A 16660-nucleotide genomic window follows, 5' to 3' on the forward strand; every position below is an offset into this window, starting at 1 on the left:
CAACACCGAAGCATGATCATGTACCGAAGCAGCTGGAGGAAGAATCGGCCGGATCAGGCCGACCAATGGCTCCCCTAGAGCCGCAGAATCCTAGACTGCTTTCGTCGCTCTACAGTTTCCTCGTAATAGTCAGCATTTTTCTAGTAGGCTTCGCCGCATTTCGCAACACTTTAACTTGGTAAATAAGCGGTTTCAACTTTGCAACACGTTGTTTAACATGTTTATTTCTGTTACAGGCATCTACAACGTTTCTGGGGTGCATCAGGGGAACTCTGGCAATCGCAATGGGATCGTTTCATTGATTTTACTGGTAATTTTGTGTACTACTAGAACGTTTGTGGCTGATCATTATGCCATTATGTTTCATTTTATTCTAGGTGAAGACCCTGCCACTTTGTGGGTGCTAAGCACCACTATTTTCACCATGTTTGTGTACTGGTTCTTCGGTGGAATCTACACCATGTTCGACGTGACCTGCAAGCCGGCCTGCATACGTCGTTACAAGATGCAACCTGGAACGAATGAACCGGTAGATAGAAAACGCCTAGCGAAAGTAATTGCCACGGTTTTGATGAACCAGACCGTGGTTGGCATCCCGATGGCAGTTTTCATGTATCAGGCAATGCGATTTCGTGGATTGAACGACCTCCGTGAGCTTCCGACCTTCCACTGGGTGCTCGCGGAACTAGCATTCTGTATCTTCATCGAGGAAATTGGCTTTTACTATGCACACCGATTACTTCACAACCGATATATCTATAAGTTCGTCCACAAACAGCACCATGAGTGGACGGCACCGATTGCCATTACCGCCATCTATTGTCACCCGATCGAGCACGTGTTCAGCAACCTGGTGCCGCCATTCCTGGGAATTTTCATGCTCGGCAGCCACGTCGCTGTTGCCTGGTTGTGGTTTACGCTGGTCATCCTGTCGACGCTGAACGCTCACTCTGGCTACCATCTGCCATTTTTCCCCAGCCCGGAGGCACACGATTTCCATCATTTGAAGTGAGTAGCATTTACATATTCTTATAATCGACAATTGTCCAACAAACATTTTTGTTGCAAGAACTCCTGGAAGAAACTGGTTTGCAGTGTTCGTTTCTGTTTGTATCGCTCCGAGTTTTATGCTACGTTCTTTTCGGCTAAAATCGTTCCTCGTCGATCCAGTTATCATGTTGATGCCTTCCAACTAAACGTTTGGCTGACTAAAGACTAAATTATATTTTTGCTCTCGTTACAATGATCAAATAACTCACAGGTTGCTTCGATTCGGAAAACTAATACATCTTCTCGCCATCGAAGGTTAGGATTGCGGTTGCTTCCCGTAATTTTGCTAACTTAATGATCGCTAACACTTACGTCATCATATCTGCCAACATCATTGGCGTAACTAGGGGGGGGCTAGGGGGGGCTTAGCCCCCCCTAGGAGACATTTAGCCCTCCCTAGAAAAATTAAGCTGAATTTTTAAATTTAAGAAAAAACTATAGTTAGATAACTTTACATAATAAAAACTTAAGAGTAATTTTTATATGCATCACAACTTAAAGTTCCCATGCATCAATGTACATTTAATTTTAATATGTCAAGGAAATAAAATGGTCGAAAAAATGCCGGGGGCTATAGCCCCCCTTAGAAATGAGCGCTAGTTCCGCCAATGGCCAACATGTCTGCGGTCGAGCAGTACAGCAAACGTCTTTGGTGAAACAAAAGGCTGTATGAATAAAACAGTTTACTTTGCTTTTCCCGTTTAAATCGTATGGGTGCATTTGCTCTAACTCTTTTATACATACGGCCAAATATTTCACGTCAACATGCTTCGATCGTTAGTTTTCCTTCTCATTTTCAACATGTTGCATGCATGCTTGGATTGTTCCGGTGGACGCAGATCAAATGATCCGTGATCATGGATGATCGGATGATCGGGTTTCCAGAGGTCGTTCAATAGCTTCCATACCTTTGAAGTTTTGACATGCTTTGACTAGTGCAATGTACGAACGATTCACGCTCAATTCACGACTCCGCCATCGAGTAAAATCAGGAAGCCAGAAGTAGACTTACTGTGTCGTGTGTTAGCGGCCCAGTCTGCGTCGCAGTAAGCCTTTAATGCAGCGTTCCATGATCCAAGCTGCACTACAAAGTTTCGTGTGTGAACCGTAGTAGCCTTTTGGCCTCGTTCCAATCCATTGTCATTGGTTTGCTGACGAAACACCCCCAGGTTAAGGTGCTAATGAAGATGTCCGATCGTGAATTCACCGCGTTATACAGCAAACTTCTCTGCAGTTTGTGCCTTGGTTCAGTGCATACAAACTGCGCTTGAGACGGCATACCTTCACTTTTGCACCCGCAATATCGCTGGTTTCGTACCATGGTAGCTGCTTTATGTAGATTTTTCATCCAATCTACCGTACAGGTACGCCGGTTTTATGTCCAAGTGCTTCACCAGGAGATTCTGTTATGCAGCGTTGGAGTAGCGTCCGGAATTTGACGGACTTCAGGAGCAAAGTTTTCGTCAAAATCGGTTCCGTACTTCTATAATAAGCCCTGGACGACCAATCTTACTTTGTAATGGAAATTTCGGGTATTTCCGGATCTTCCATCTTCTTGTACAGCACTTTCCAACGGTTCTCGGCATATTATACTCCCAAACATTATTCTCCATCAACGAACGAAATGATATGGTCCAAAGATTAGCCAACAAAACTCAGCTTCTCCGAGGTTGGATCCCAGATAACACAAAATCGTAAAAGAAAGTTCACATTAAATCGTTTTCATGTCAATTTCACATTGGAATTGTAAAATGATTAGAGCATGTCAAATCGAAGTGAACAATAAGTTGTTTTGCAGTCGTGCGTGTCTTCATATACAATTCATGACTGTGAATTATAAAGCAGGACAGACAATTGCAATATTTGATTCAGGAGTATATAGTTCGTGTTATAAAAACTGCGCAAAGTAGAATTACAAATAGTTGTCAAAATTTTCGCACGTATATCGCCTCCACTTTGATACATATATGTTCTTATATGGCGTGAAATATATAATTTTTTCGTTCAGATATGATTTCGTATACCTCAGTTGCAATCGAGATATACAAACCAAATGGTTTACTGGGATTCATCTTCTTGGGAATATGCACGTACGCCTTACAGGCAAAAGCTTTCAAATGCGCTAAGTTTGGCTTCGTGTCACTCCAGGGCTCGAATGGTGTTTTAGGGAATGCTGGCTCCGATGGTAACCGGCTCTGTAAATTGTAACCAACGGCTCAGTCTCTGACTACGGGTTTACGAGATTGTCGCGCGAGTAAAATAATTTCAGATGTTCAAAATGCCCGGACAATACGTAGAACACCCTATTGCGAATAGCTGACCCAAACTCGACGACGCACGCAGCAACGCGCTGGCAAGACTACCATCTGCATACAATTTGAGTGAAGCCAAAATATATGGTTCAGTGGTCCAGGTTGACAGCTTGCTTTTCTACTATATTCGTTAAAGACCTGTTCACGCAAATACGTTTAGTAAACAGATGGTAAATGATTAAAAAGTTTTTCATTTTCTAAAATTCTCTTAGTGACACCGATCTTTACCAATTTTAGATATTAGCGCTTCAAGGTGAAGTATAAATAATAATTGATTAGGCACAGGATATGTTTGAAGAAAACTACTGTACGTAGTTCGTGCCATAGTTCGCAGTATGAATAGTTCTTACAAATCAATCTGTGCTTGCAGCGATACGATCTACAGTGGTGGCTTCAGGAAACAATCAACAATCAGAAACAATCAAGCAGCCACGCAGGCTAACTTTCACCCACCCACCGTAAGGGGGCGAAAAATGGGATAAAGATGGCATGAATTAATGGTGGCTATAATAAGCGTGGTTCTTGGCGCGTAAAAATGTCGTAGATCGTTGAACAAAGGGTAGCCTGAGCCATTTCATAGCCTGATGCTGAAGAGCAAAATTGAAACCAAATTCAGAAGAACTAATAGAGTTAATCGTGCCCAACTAAACACCTGAGAGCAGAGTAATAGCCGAAGCCGTTACTCTATATGGGAAGGATGTATCTGTCGGCAAGCTAGCAGCGAGCATCTGGAGGACTTCCCGATGAAAAACACCTCAGGGTCGACACACTTAATGTAAATTTCGTGGGGATCAGGAATTGCTTGATTCAAAGTCACTGCGAATATGCGTTGTGTTCACGGGATCGTGTTGGTTCGAAAGGTTTCGAAAAACGGGTTGCAGTCGGGTTCGGGTATCAAAAATAAGAAACTTGCGGGTTCGGGTACGGGTTTTTAATTTTTTTCTTAAACGGGTACGGGTCGGGTTCGGGTATTCAAATTTTCATACCCGACCATCTCTAACGCCGCAGTCGTGTACCTTCAATCCGGTCACAAGATTTTTATTTAGCATCTCATCTAGAGCTTCGAGATTACGATGTCCAAGTCTTCAATGCCACACGTGCTGGCAATCAACGTCGTGGTGCTCGTTTACTACCATCGAAATTTCACTGGTCGTTTTCACCAGGTGCCACCACCTAACCACCGAAAGTTGCGTTTCATTCTGAAAGAAGTGACAATTTATTCCGACTTTTCCTTTGGCAAGCCACAATCTGAATTGCAATCATGTGTGACATCGTCGTCTTAGCCATCGCGACAAGCATGCTGTAGAGAAGGTCCTCCGAGAAGACCTTGGAACTGGCCTAAACTCGCAGGAATGCGGCGTGGAAGCTGATTGAGGAGTGTGAAATAAAGGAAAAACGTGTCACGCACAATTTCCCAGCGAATCCGCTTGCACGTTCAACGCTGTCGGAGACCTTGTTCATACCGACTTAAGTGGATCTTTAGAAGTGGCGACGCCAAAACGATACCGTTTCCTGATGACGATGGTGGACGATAATAGCCGGTACTGCGCTCTGTACCCGCTAACGAACAAGGGCCCTATTCTCACAGTCACCTCACCTCACCTCACTTCTTTCACTTTCCTGTCACCTCACCTAGTCACCTCACCTTACAGGCCCCATTTGATTTGTACAGTCACCCAGATTACTGTGAGAATCGCAAATTGTCGCCTCACCTAAAAAATTTAGGTGAGGAGATTGTGAGAATAGGGCCCCAAATCGGAGGCGGCTGAAAACATAGTTGAATATTCGAAAATGATGCAGAAGCAGTTTGGATGATTACCGAAAGTGATCCGCTCGGATGGTGACGGAGAGTACTTCGGCAATGTGTTGAAGAAATTCATGGTGGTGAACGGAATTCTGCTACAGTCCAGTCTGCAACAAAACGGTCGCTTCGCTGAGCGGAAGAATCGCAGTTTGCAAGAGATGATGCGATGTCTTATGATGGAAGCTGGATTTGGTAAACAATACTGGGGCGAAGCGGTGTAGACTGCAAATTTTCTGCAAAACTTGCTGTCGACTGCTGCGATCGAAGCTACGCCATAAGAAGGTTAGTGGGTGAAGGAGCGAAACTATTCCTTCCTGCGAGTGTTTGGGACTGAAGTGTTTGTTCACGTACCGGACGAAAGAAGACTGAAGCTGGAACCGAAGGCGAGGAAGCCGGGGTGTACGGTGATGGGAGGAAAGCATATCATTTTTTGGACACCACGACGAACCGTATTAATATTAGTAGGGACGCTAAGTTCTTTGAACTAGCCAGTGATACTAATGAGGAGCTTCAATCTAGTACGAACCTAACTCCTCAAGGAGGAAGCGCTGTTTTGCAACTGGCTGTTCTCGCCGAAGACGTCATCAGTGAACTGATAATCGAGGAATTAGAAGAAGAACCTGCGGTGCCAGAAGATGAAACCGAAGATAGCAATTCGTTCCACAGTTCTACCGAGAAAGAACCTGATTTCGAAAGATTTGGACCGGAAGAAATTCTTTGTCGATCGTCACGGATTAACAAGGGGATTTCCCCTGGTCGCCTGGTTAATGGAATCCTCTACGTCCAGGTTGTAGATGATGAACCGCAAACCTTGGACACCGCATTCTCTGGTCCAGACGAAGCGGAATGGCGAGCTACAATGAAGGTGGAGCTGGAATCCCATGATCAAAATGGCACATGGAGCTCATTCAACTTCCACTCGGTCGCAAGGCGGTCGGCTGCAAGTGGATTTATAATTTCAAAACGAGTGCGACCAATGAGATCGTCAAGTATAAAGCTTGACCAGCAGCCCAGGGCTGTATACAGAATTAAGTATGGGGTGGACTTCGAGGAGACCTTTGCACCCGTAATTAAGCAAACCACCTTCCAAGCTTTGTTAACGGTGGCATCTCAACTGACCTGATTCTTCGACAGCTAGATGTCAAGATTTATATTTCGTCACCGAATTCTTGGTGGGAGGCTAATATTGGCGAGGTGACAGGCGGGCTATCGTAAAAAAGCAAAGCCTTGGGCTTAAACGTCTTTCTTAAGACTTGACTCTTCTTAACCGACAGACTGCGCAGCCGGTGATTAGAGTACAGGACAATTACGGGGCTAGTGCAATAATCCTACTGACTCTATCTAGCAGCACCCCCTAGCCGAGATTCGAATATACGACTACTGGCTTATTAGACCAGCATTGTACCTCGAAACAAACTAAGCTGTACTATCGTGCGTAGTACTGTTTACTGTTCGAAGCTAGCACGAGGGCGATAATCGGCCGCTCCCAAGACGAAGTTCAGACACCGTTTCTAATCATCCGACATGTATAAACAGACGCTCGAAAGAATTGTCCTATCCTGTGTCAAACGTCCAACTTCTAACCAGGGTTAGTTACCTGATCAACCGTTGGGTACCCGTTTTTAGGATGGGATATTGCTTTTAGGACAGGAATTACTGGAATTGAAATTTATTTCATCGATTTTGGTTTATAACTTTTAACGTCATCCATTATCGTGAAAGTCCGAAAGTGGCGTACCAAAAAAGGAAAGTTTTCTCAGCATTTGATAAGGTTGTATTCCGAATTCTTTCTAATTATAGTGTTTTGAAAAGAAATAAGTTTCCAGTATCAAAAAAAAAAAACAGTCTGAAACCTTAGACTTATCATACCTATGATACTCATAACTGCAACTTTCTTCTACCAGATTTAACCAATGCTTCGGAATACTCGGCGTTCTAGACCGTCTGCATGGAACGGACACGTTGTTCCGCAACACGAAGGCCTACGCCCGGCACATCATGATGCTGAGCTTCATACCGGCACGGGAAGCTTTTCCAGAACCTGCCAAGAAAGTCTTCTAAAGAGCAAAGGAGCCTTCGAGGAGCCGACAGGCAGGAATTTTCAGCCCAATAGAATATACTGTAGCAGATATTTCACGACTAATAAGCAGTTGTCATCTAATTGTGTCTTGCACTGAATACTACCGAAAAGTGAACAAATTATCGAAAAATCGTAAAAATAATCATCATATGTAGATCATATGCATAGTTAAAGTAGCGTCTGAAAAAAAAACAAACATACACACACAAATAATCTAACAATGATTGATAGCACATATTGAAAGCACCATACTATCTATGACTTAATGTTTTAAAAACACTCATACACTAAACAAGACTGTGATGAATAATAAGATGGAGCCTATAATCTCTACTAAGACAGAGAAAGAGTAAGCGTAAAGTGAGAGCGAAAGAACTGGTTTTCACGTCCTCCCCGTCCCCTCCTCAACCCAAAGGGAAGTAGTTAAAACACCCACCACATTCCTCCCTCGAACCCCAATAGGATAAGCGCATTTTCATCTACTATTTACTGACAAAAAATAGCATTTTCTGATAAAATTATATCTGCTGGTGTGCTCTAATACTAGTGGATTATAATACCATGTATTTTCACGAATTTAGTATTAAATACAAGAAATATTCTTCTCAGTGTAATGATGTGTTTTACCTGTGCCAAGCTATAGAAAGAAAAATCTCATTAAATCTTAATCAAGCAATTTTACCAGATCACCCAAACTATCGGCATAGTAATCTGGAATACACTCCGGATCCGTTAACTTCAGCATGTCTTCCAGATTAGTTCCACCGGACAAGACGAGTAGTTTCTGAAAGCCACAGCGGGTGGCGAATAACATATCCTGCTCGGGCATATCACCAATGAAGAGTACCCGCCGTGGATCTTCGATTCCGTAATGGTCCAAAACCTGTTCCGCCAAAGATGTCCCTGGTTTTCCCAAGGCAATCGCTTTCCTACCGGTCGCTTGTTCTAGAACACCCAAAAATAAGCCGGGACCGATTAAAATAAAACCCCGCTTAGCATGCAATAGCTTGTCTGTTGCACCAGCAATCAACAAACAATCGGGATCATTCTTCAGATACAGTTCCGCCCGTAAAAGCTTTGGGTAGTTGATATTGAAATCCGTATCTATGACAACCGCTCGAACCGGAGCGTGGTCGTTAATGGTGGCGACAATCTTTTTGAAAGACTCCTCCAGCGGATCGCTCGGACCGTCTAGCAGTTCAAATCCGGCGTCTCGTAGGACGGTCTTAAACATTTCCGTTGCGATGCAGTAGATCAATCCTTGAAAATTAATCGAGCGAAAATGGCGAACCACCGACAGGGCTGGGTGTACGATATCGGATGTTTCCAAGTTAACGCCAAGCGAACGGAACTGTTTGGCATAGTTTTCAAACGATCGAACGCCATTGTTGGTGATGTAACGGAGCATTTTGCCTCGGGAACGAAGAGCGGCTAACGTGTCAGCTACCCCAGGGATGGGTTCGTAAACGGTCCATAGAACACCTACGCAAGAAAGTTATAAATTTGAAAGATTCTATTTTGATGTCACCTAGCTTATACCTACCATCGCAGTCACAAATGACGCAGTCAAATGATTGAACAAAACTTTCCTGCTCCTGCGGCGACAGGTTCAGTACGTGGCGAATCTGTTTCGAAGACATCACCGGGTAAGCGCGTCCAAATGCATCAATCTGCACTGATCGAATGATCGAACCTAGATCAACAGCGCTTGTCTGTCGGTCGATCGACGGTAAACCAATCAGAAATTAATCAATTGCATTATTGTCGCTTGATTGAATTACGCTCGCTGCGGCGGTAGGATTCGGTTTCAGCAAGGTTCTCCGCAGGCCACGTGATTTGTCGGAATTCTGCCCTCGAACGGGATTTATCGACTTTCTTTCCTATTGAAATAAATGCTTAACCTTGTGTAGACAAGTTTCTAAAGTTTAACGTATTTTATTTGCTTTGTTTTGTCTAGATAGAAATAAATAGCCATTAAAATGTATGCCCGATCAATGGTCAATGTAAAGTTTAACAAATATACGTCCATCTATGTTTCGTTTTGTTCATGCAGTTTGACTGTGTGCGGTAAAGTAGGAAAAGTTTGTTCGAAACTAGCATTTCGAGAAACATTGGTTCTTCATAAGGCTAGCTAGGATTTTCAAAATTTTACGTCAAAGTGCATATCAAATGCACACTTCATATCAAATATTTGCAATTAGAAAAAATAACACCAAAAAGGCATATCAGAACGGTTAGTTTTTCGAGTTGCTGCCTAAATAATCATAGATATCATCTAACTATACAAAATTTGATCCATCTGTCAAATTTAGACCCTGGAAGTGACTATCTCACACTCCTGAAACCGCTCGTGTCCACTCACCGGGTCACTAGCAGGCCTATGGCGCTGCCTCATCGCATACGGGTCCACGTTTTCCTCTTCCTCAATCGAGCCAATAGAAGTCGTTCTATACTCACCAGGACTGCTCTGCTGTCTGCTGAGCGCTAACTTTCCGTTCCTCTGCAAACCTCCACCACATTTGCGCTCCTGCGTCCGTTGCTTCTCCCGCTTTATGATGAACTCATTCGTCAAGTACTGTTCGCGCTTGATCTGATCCTGAAGGCGACCGGGAGTGTCCGGGATGGCCCACGCTACCACAATCTGAACGAAACTCACCACATTCTGGTAGATGACGACGAACGCCAACCGGATGGCCAGGATGTGCCAGTAGATAAGCGGCCGTTTGTAGGCCCGTTCCACCCCGGGCGGGTTACGGTACTCCTGGTAGCGACATTCCGTTACATTTTCGAACTTGGACTCTATCGGACTGACTCCCGGTTCGAAGTCACTAACATTGAAGTAGGCAAGCGTGTGATTCACGAATCCTACGTCTGATTTGTTCTGGCTCACAACGTACATGTAAACAAGCCGTGGGATAAAGTTGGACGAAAATGCGATTATGAATGCCTGTAAGGAGATGAAAAAAGGGGCCTTTGTAGTATTTTATGGCATAATTAAGTTCTAGATTGAAATTTGACACTGTTTTTCTTGTCCCACGTAACATTTCTAGAGCCACTTGGTTTTACTTGCATTTGAAATATCAAATGCACACTTCATATGATATTTTTTTTCCGGTATTACTGATTACCTCTGGTTTCACTATGATATTACTCAACACCAAGAGGATGCAATTCAAAACACACTATTTATAGCTAACTATAAAACCATAATAATTGCCTCCCAGTTAGCCTCGAGGTAAGACGCTGGTCTAATAAGCCAGTCGTCGTATGTTCGCATCTCGGCTGGGAGAGGCTGTTAGAGTCAATAGGATTGTAGCACTAGCCCCGCACTGTCCTGTATTCTAACAGCTGGTTGCGAAGTCTGTCGTATAAAAAAACAGAAGGTCAAATTTCGATAACGCAATTAGCACCCAGGCTTTGCATAAAACCATAATAAAATTACTAATAAAGCAAATTTATTGCAGTTGCTTATAGTATTACCACGATAAAACTAGTTGACTGCTCCACGTCTTTTATAAACTTACCATACGTGTGGCGTAGCAATACAATATGGTGCATCAAACGCAATTGATTTTATTGCGGTTATTGCTTGTCAAACCGCAAAAATCTGCCAGTTTTATAAAGCTATTAAAACGGTAACACCATGTCCAATCAGATTTATTGCAGCTATTATGAAGAATACTAGAGGTCAACACCGAAATCATTTTTTTATGCGAGGACATGTTGCCATATTCTAGTATTATGTTTTAGCTCACAAACAAAAATTCATCAAAGTAAAGTATTTTGCAAAAAGAAAGATATTAGCAATTGCTTTTCCTGTCACAGGGAGGAACTAAAATGATTTTACTAGAAATAGAGATTGACTAAGTGAATATATTTATTTTGTTAAAACAACCAGTTTTCGAAAATTTCAAAATTTCGATGGCGCGTTGATTTTATCTACCTATCATATGAATATGCACGATAAAATTTAATGCTGCAGACTAATGCAGTCTGCTAATAGAATGTAATAAAACTTAAAATTGATACTTGGGATTTTTTCTACGTGTTTTTCGTCACAGTCAAGAAAAAGCGACTTCGAGCTGCGCTATAGAAAAATATGTTGCAATGCCGGCTTAAAATTTATAAAAGAAATCGTACAGCACTTAATAAACTATCGTTTCAAAGATTTATAGGCTTCAAATGGTGAGTTGACAACCTGGAAGGAGCGTCAAACACAGCTCTGGTCCTCAGGGGCCATCCACATACCACGTGGACAGCTTAGAGGGGGGTGGGGGGTATGAAAATGTCTACGCTTGTCCACGGAAGGGGGGGAGGGGGTACGGAAAATGTCCACGTGGACAAGTTTTTTTTTCATGCAATAGAAATTAGAAACAACTCAATAGAACTGCAATAGAAATTTTTTTACAACTCTTGCCTTCTTTGGGAAATGATAAATGTAACGGAAGAATCAAGGGGTTTCCAATAAGGCGTATTAGTGCGTAGTAACCAGAGATTACTTTTGTAATCATTTACGAATTAATTAGGTAATCCAACGTAATCAGTAAAGTAATCAATGATAATCTTAAGTAATCATTGGTAATCATGATTAATTTTTAGTAATCACAAGAGATTGATTAGTGGTAATCAGAGGTAATCAGTAAAGTAATCAAAAGTAACTTTTTTCTATGGTGCGAAGTAATCACTGCTGTTGGAAACCCCTTGGGAAGAATCCACGAATATTCACCAGTCACGTGACTCATTTATCACATAGGTCGCACTTGCGCCAAATGATTGCATTTTGCCTTAAAATCAAATGCAGCTCGCCAAAAAAGGGCCTCCATGGACAACCTATTTCCAAAAGGCTTCGCCTTCAAAAAATATTACGAGTCACATTGCGTCGAAAAGGTCTTGTGTTGCGTTGAAGTAGACGGCCAAGCTGAGATGTTCTGGATAAAGAGACTCTAGACAAAGAAACTCTGGACAGAGAAGAATCGTCAAGCGAAAGTCAAGCTATCAGCTTTCTTGCAGTCGATAATAATTTGCAGTAGACAAGATCATAAGAATTAAGGTCCTAACACCTTGCATACGGATTTTAATACGCTGCGGAAAGTTGACGGAAAATCCATGGAAAAACTCAAATTTCCGCAACGCCTAAAAAGCCGTATGCATTGTGTCGCGGCCTTTAGACTGGCGCTTACTTTCACGTCAGCTTTTTGATAAATACTGCATAAATCAAGTTGAAAACAAAATTTAGAACAATGCATTTCTGTTTTGTTAAATTTGACATAAGAAAAAAAATTTCCACGTGGACAAACAGGGGAGGGGGGTGGGGGTTGAGGGAATGTCCACGCTTGTCCACGGAGGGGGACGGGGGGGTTGAAAATTGGTATTTTTCTGTCCACGTGGTATCTGGATGGCCCCTCACAAGCTCCCGCCTCACGCCTCCACGAGTCATATGATACCAAATGCGGCGTAGCCTGGGTAATGTTGGCAATAAGACAATAGCGAAGTGAGGAGGTGCGACGCGAATACTGGCGCGGTAACCATGGCATGGCGGTAGAGGAAATGTTTCGTCAAACATGAGCGTCTGTTCACCAAGGGGGTGGGGCTCAAACAGCGTCTGTTCTCCATGTTAGGGGCGGCTGATTATCATACTCGTCCTCGTGCCAGCGGGGACTCTAAACAGTGCTGTACTCCGGCGAGACAGGGGGTTAGGGGCAGGCCCAACTAGCCGCCCTGGAAAATAAAAAGTTACCAACAACGAAGAAGAAAATACGTATCGGAACATTCGGCGTCGACCTGCGCGACGAAAAAAGAACCACGATTGGAAACTCGGGACATGGAATTGCAAATCGCTCGGCTTCCCGGGTTGCGATAGGATAATCTATGATGAACTATATCCCCGAAACTTCGAAGTCGTAGCACTGCAAGAACTTTATTGGATAGGACAGAAGGTATGGAAAAGCGGGCATCGCGCAGTTACTTTCTACCAGAGCTGTGGCACCACCAACGAGCTGGGAACCGGCTTTATAGTACTGGGAAAATGCACCAGCGTGTGATTGGTTGGCAACCGATCAACGCAAGAATGTGCAAGTTGAGGAATAAGAGCCGTTTCTTCAATTACAGTATCATCAATGTGCACTGCCCTCACGAAGGGAGACCCGATGACGAGAAGGTGGCGTTCTACGCGTAGCTGGGGCAGGTGTATGATGGCTGTCCGCGATGGGACGTGAAAATCGTCATCGGTGACATGAACGTAGGACGGGGTAGGACGGGAAGCTATATACAGGTCGGTAATCGGGCCAAATAGCCTGCATGCCGCAACGAACGACAACGGCCAACGATGCGTAACTTTTGCAGCTTCCCGCTGTATGGTAGTCCGAAGTACCTTCTTCCCCCGCAAAGATATCCACAGGGCCATCTGGAGATCACCAGACCAACGAATAGAAAAGCGAATGCGAAACAGTGCAAATATATATTCGGACCATTTCCTAGTTGCAGTCTGCATGCGCTCAAAACTCTCGACGGTGTGTAACACGCGTCGAAGTCGTACGCCGCGACCCAACATCGAGCAGCTACGAGACACCGGAGTTGCCCAGGAAAACGCGCGGCAGGTGGAAGCAGCGCTACCAACGGAGCTAGCAACTTGGCGCAGCAACTCTTGAAGATGGTTGAAAAGGCATTAAGACCGTCATCGGCACTAGGTGCAATGAATCCAAACCGAAAAAACGATTGGTTCGACGGCGAATGCGAGCAATCAGTGCAGGAGAAGAATGCAGCACATGCGAGAATGCTGCAACACCGTACGAGGGCGAATGTAAAGCGATATAAACAAGCACGGAACAGGCAAAACTCGGTCTTCCGGAGGAAAAAGCGCCAACAGCAAGAACGAGATCGCGAGGCGATGGAAGAACTGTATCGTGCTAACGATAAACGGAAGTTCTACGAGAAGTTAAACCGTTCGCACAAAGGCTATGTGCCGCAGGCCGATATGTGTCGACACTCAGACGGTAATCTTCTCACGAACGAACGTGAGGTGATCGAGAGGTGGAAGCAGTATTATGACGAGCACCTTAACAGTGATGTAGCTGAACATGATGATATGGCAATAGATCTTGGAGCACGTGCAGAAGACGACAGAATACCAGCCCTCGACCTCCAGGAGGTAGCAGAAGAGATCAGTCGGCTGATGAACAATAAAGCGGCTGGGACTGATCAGTTACCCGGCGAGCTGCTAAAATACGGTGGTGACGCACTGGCTAGAGCGCTGCACTGGGTCATTGTCAAGATTTGGGAGGAGGAGCTACTACCGGAGGAGTGGACGGAAGGCATCGTGTGTCCGATCTCTAAAAAGGGCTAAAAGTTGGATTGTTGTAATTACCGCGCAATCACACTGTTGAACGCCGCCTACAAGGTACTCTCCCAACTTTTATGTCGTCGATTATCACCAGCGGAAATCATGGGTGCCCGTGCCATCACGCATCAGATTTTCGCGCTTCGGTAAGTGTTGCAGGAATGTCGCGAATACAACGTGCCCACGCATCATTTATTCGTCGACTTCAAATCGGCGTATGACACGATCGATCGATATCAGCTATGACAGATTATGCACAACTACGGATTTCCCGATAAACTAACGCGATTGGATCGACTATGGATCGAGTAGTGTGTGTTGTTCGAGTATCAGGGGCAGTCTCGAGTCCCTTTGAATCTCGAAGAGGGTTACGGCAAGGTGATGGGCTTTCATGTTTGCTGTTCAACATCGCTTTGGAGGGTGTGATAAGAAGGGCGGGGATAGACACGAGTGGCACGATATTCACGAAGTCCGTCCAGCTTCTTGGTTTCACTGACGACGTTGACATCATTACACGTACCTTTGAGAGGATGGCGATGGCGGAAACGTACATCGGACTGAAAGCTGAAGCCAAACGGATTGGACTTGCCATTAATGTATCGAAAACAAAATACATGAAAGGAAGAGGTTCTTGAGAAGTGACCTGAGTGCTGATGTCCCTCCCCGGATTCATTTAGACGGTGATGAAATCGAGGTGGCAGAAGAGTTCGTGTATCTGGGCTCACTGGTTACCGCAGACAACGACACCAGCAGAGAAATATAAAGACGCATTATGGCAGGAAATCGTGCCTACTTTGGACTCCGTAGAAAGCTGCGATCGAGCAAAATTCGCCACCGCATGAAGTTTACAATCTACAAGACGCTGATTAAGCCGGAACAGACTGTTACAATTTCTCTATTTGGTGTTTATACATCTCACTGCTTACTGTATAATAAAACTTTGATGACATTGAACTCTTACATCTATTGGCATACATACAATTTATCCCACAAACCAACCATCTTCAGCGTTATTGTTTAACCGCATCGTAGTTGTCTAGCGAAGGGGGGACACGACTATTGCTTAGGCCTGTCCTTGATTGGCGCTGCTCGGATGATTTGATGAAACAAGGTGGTGTGGTTGTGGCTCGATGTAATCACAAAATGGCGTCTCAGAACTGTCCGGGTGGTCAGCACCTTTGGCCCTACGGTTGCCGTCGTAGATGAGTCGCTGTACCTGATAAGGGCCTTCCTTGTCTTGTAGGTGATCTGCTTTTATGAAGCGATTATGCAGCTAGACTGTGCTGACCCTTTTGGCGTGCTTCTGAACAAAAGAAGTGCGGTTAGGTTTTGAATCCACCTTCCCAATATTAATCTGTTACCTTTGCCGTAAGATGAACTGTTCGAAATCGTGCCAATTTGAGGTGTCAATGCCAAAAGGCCACTATGGCCGGGACATGCAACGTGGTCTTTCGAGGTAGCAGATTCAGGGTGCTGTCGCTATGACTTGCAGGTGGCTGAGTGTGTCACGGTCGAATATTTCCTTAATGGAAAAAGCTTTGAATAATCGACCATCACGTGATCCTTGCTAAACTTTTACCTGCTCTTTTATCGTTTTCCAGAGTGCAGGTTCGATTCGTCGAACCACGTTTTCAATTTGCACTTTTATTCGCCAACGAAGAAGTGGCCATGCGCCATGCACCAACCTTGATTCGATTACAATGACTGTTCGATTACGATTGATTCGGACTTTGTAGCCTGATACCGTCGATGCGACGCGAGAGTGAGCGACGATCTATTGCATTCGGATCCGTTTGTATGATGTTGTGTTACACTTCGAGATTTCGTCGACAAAATTCCGCAACATTTTCTTTTAGTGTCGTACTCTTAATTAAATGCGCTTAAGAACGCAGCCAATTCGAAGCAATGATCACGATCATTAGCTCTCACGATTTGCACTTACGGCCATGAAACATGGACTATGCTCGTGGAGGGCCAACGCGCCCTTAGTGTTTTCGAACGGAAGGTGTTGCGCACCATCTATGGTGGAGAGCAGATGGAAGACGGAACGTGGAGGAGGCGAACGAGCCGTGAATTGC

The 16660-nt window shown here is 44.2% G+C and overlaps 3 protein-coding genes across 9 annotated transcripts in view; 1 reads left to right on the forward strand and 2 right to left on the reverse strand.

The window, feature by feature from the left end:
• Positions 1-65: 65 nt before the first annotated feature.
• On the forward strand, positions 66-7227 carry LOC128746108 (fatty acid hydroxylase domain-containing protein 2). Its single transcript, XM_053843157.1, has 4 exons — positions 66-178; positions 237-310; positions 378-1008; positions 7071-7227. Exons 1-4 carry the CDS (start codon positions 66-68, stop codon positions 7225-7227), a joined length of 975 nt encoding a protein of 324 aa, XP_053699132.1.
• Positions 7228-7910: 683 nt separating this feature from the next.
• Positions 7911-8886, reverse strand: LOC128745103 (uncharacterized). Its single transcript, XM_053842090.1, has 2 exons — positions 8790-8886; positions 7911-8728 (listed from the first exon to the last, which is right to left on the reverse strand). The coding sequence occupies exons 1-2, from the start codon at positions 8884-8886 to the stop codon at positions 7911-7913; spliced, it is 915 nt and encodes a 304-aa protein (XP_053698065.1).
• A 277-nt stretch (positions 8887-9163) lies between these two features.
• The window catches only part of LOC128732983 (anoctamin-5), a 56170-nt gene continuing 48673 nt past the window's right edge, over positions 9164-16660 (reverse strand). For all 7 annotated transcript variants that reach the window (XM_053826497.1, XM_053826490.1, XM_053826491.1 and 4 more), the window contains exon 8: positions 9164-10193. In XM_053826497.1, coding sequence (XP_053682472.1) covers positions 9555-10193 — 639 coding nt within the window. In that variant the 3' untranslated portion in view covers positions 9164-9554. The remainder of the gene's footprint in view (positions 10194-16660) is intronic.

Source organism: Sabethes cyaneus, chromosome 1 (assembly GCF_943734655.1).
Source record: "Sabethes cyaneus chromosome 1, idSabCyanKW18_F2, whole genome shotgun sequence".
Taxonomy (NCBI): Eukaryota; Metazoa; Arthropoda; class Insecta; order Diptera; family Culicidae; genus Sabethes; species Sabethes cyaneus.

Excerpts from the sequence above, each read along its gene's own strand:
- LOC128745103 (XM_053842090.1), bottom strand. The coding sequence starts at position 8,886 with ATGTCTTCGAAACAGATTCGCCACGTACTGAACCTGTCGCCGCAGGAG. Across the intron at positions 8,729-8,789 it reads CGTCATTTGTGACTGCGATG|GTGTTCTATGGACCGTTTAC; the intron begins GTAGGTATAAGC and ends TTTCTTGCGTAG.
- LOC128746108 (XM_053843157.1), top strand. The coding sequence starts at position 66 with ATGGCTCCCCTAGAGCCGCAGAATCCTAGACTGCTTTCGTCGCTCTAC. Across the intron at positions 179-236 it reads TTTCGCAACACTTTAACTTG|GCATCTACAACGTTTCTGGG; the intron begins GTAAATAAGCGG and ends TTTCTGTTACAG. Across the intron at positions 1,009-7,070 it reads CACGATTTCCATCATTTGAA|ATTTAACCAATGCTTCGGAA; the intron begins GTGAGTAGCATT and ends TTCTTCTACCAG.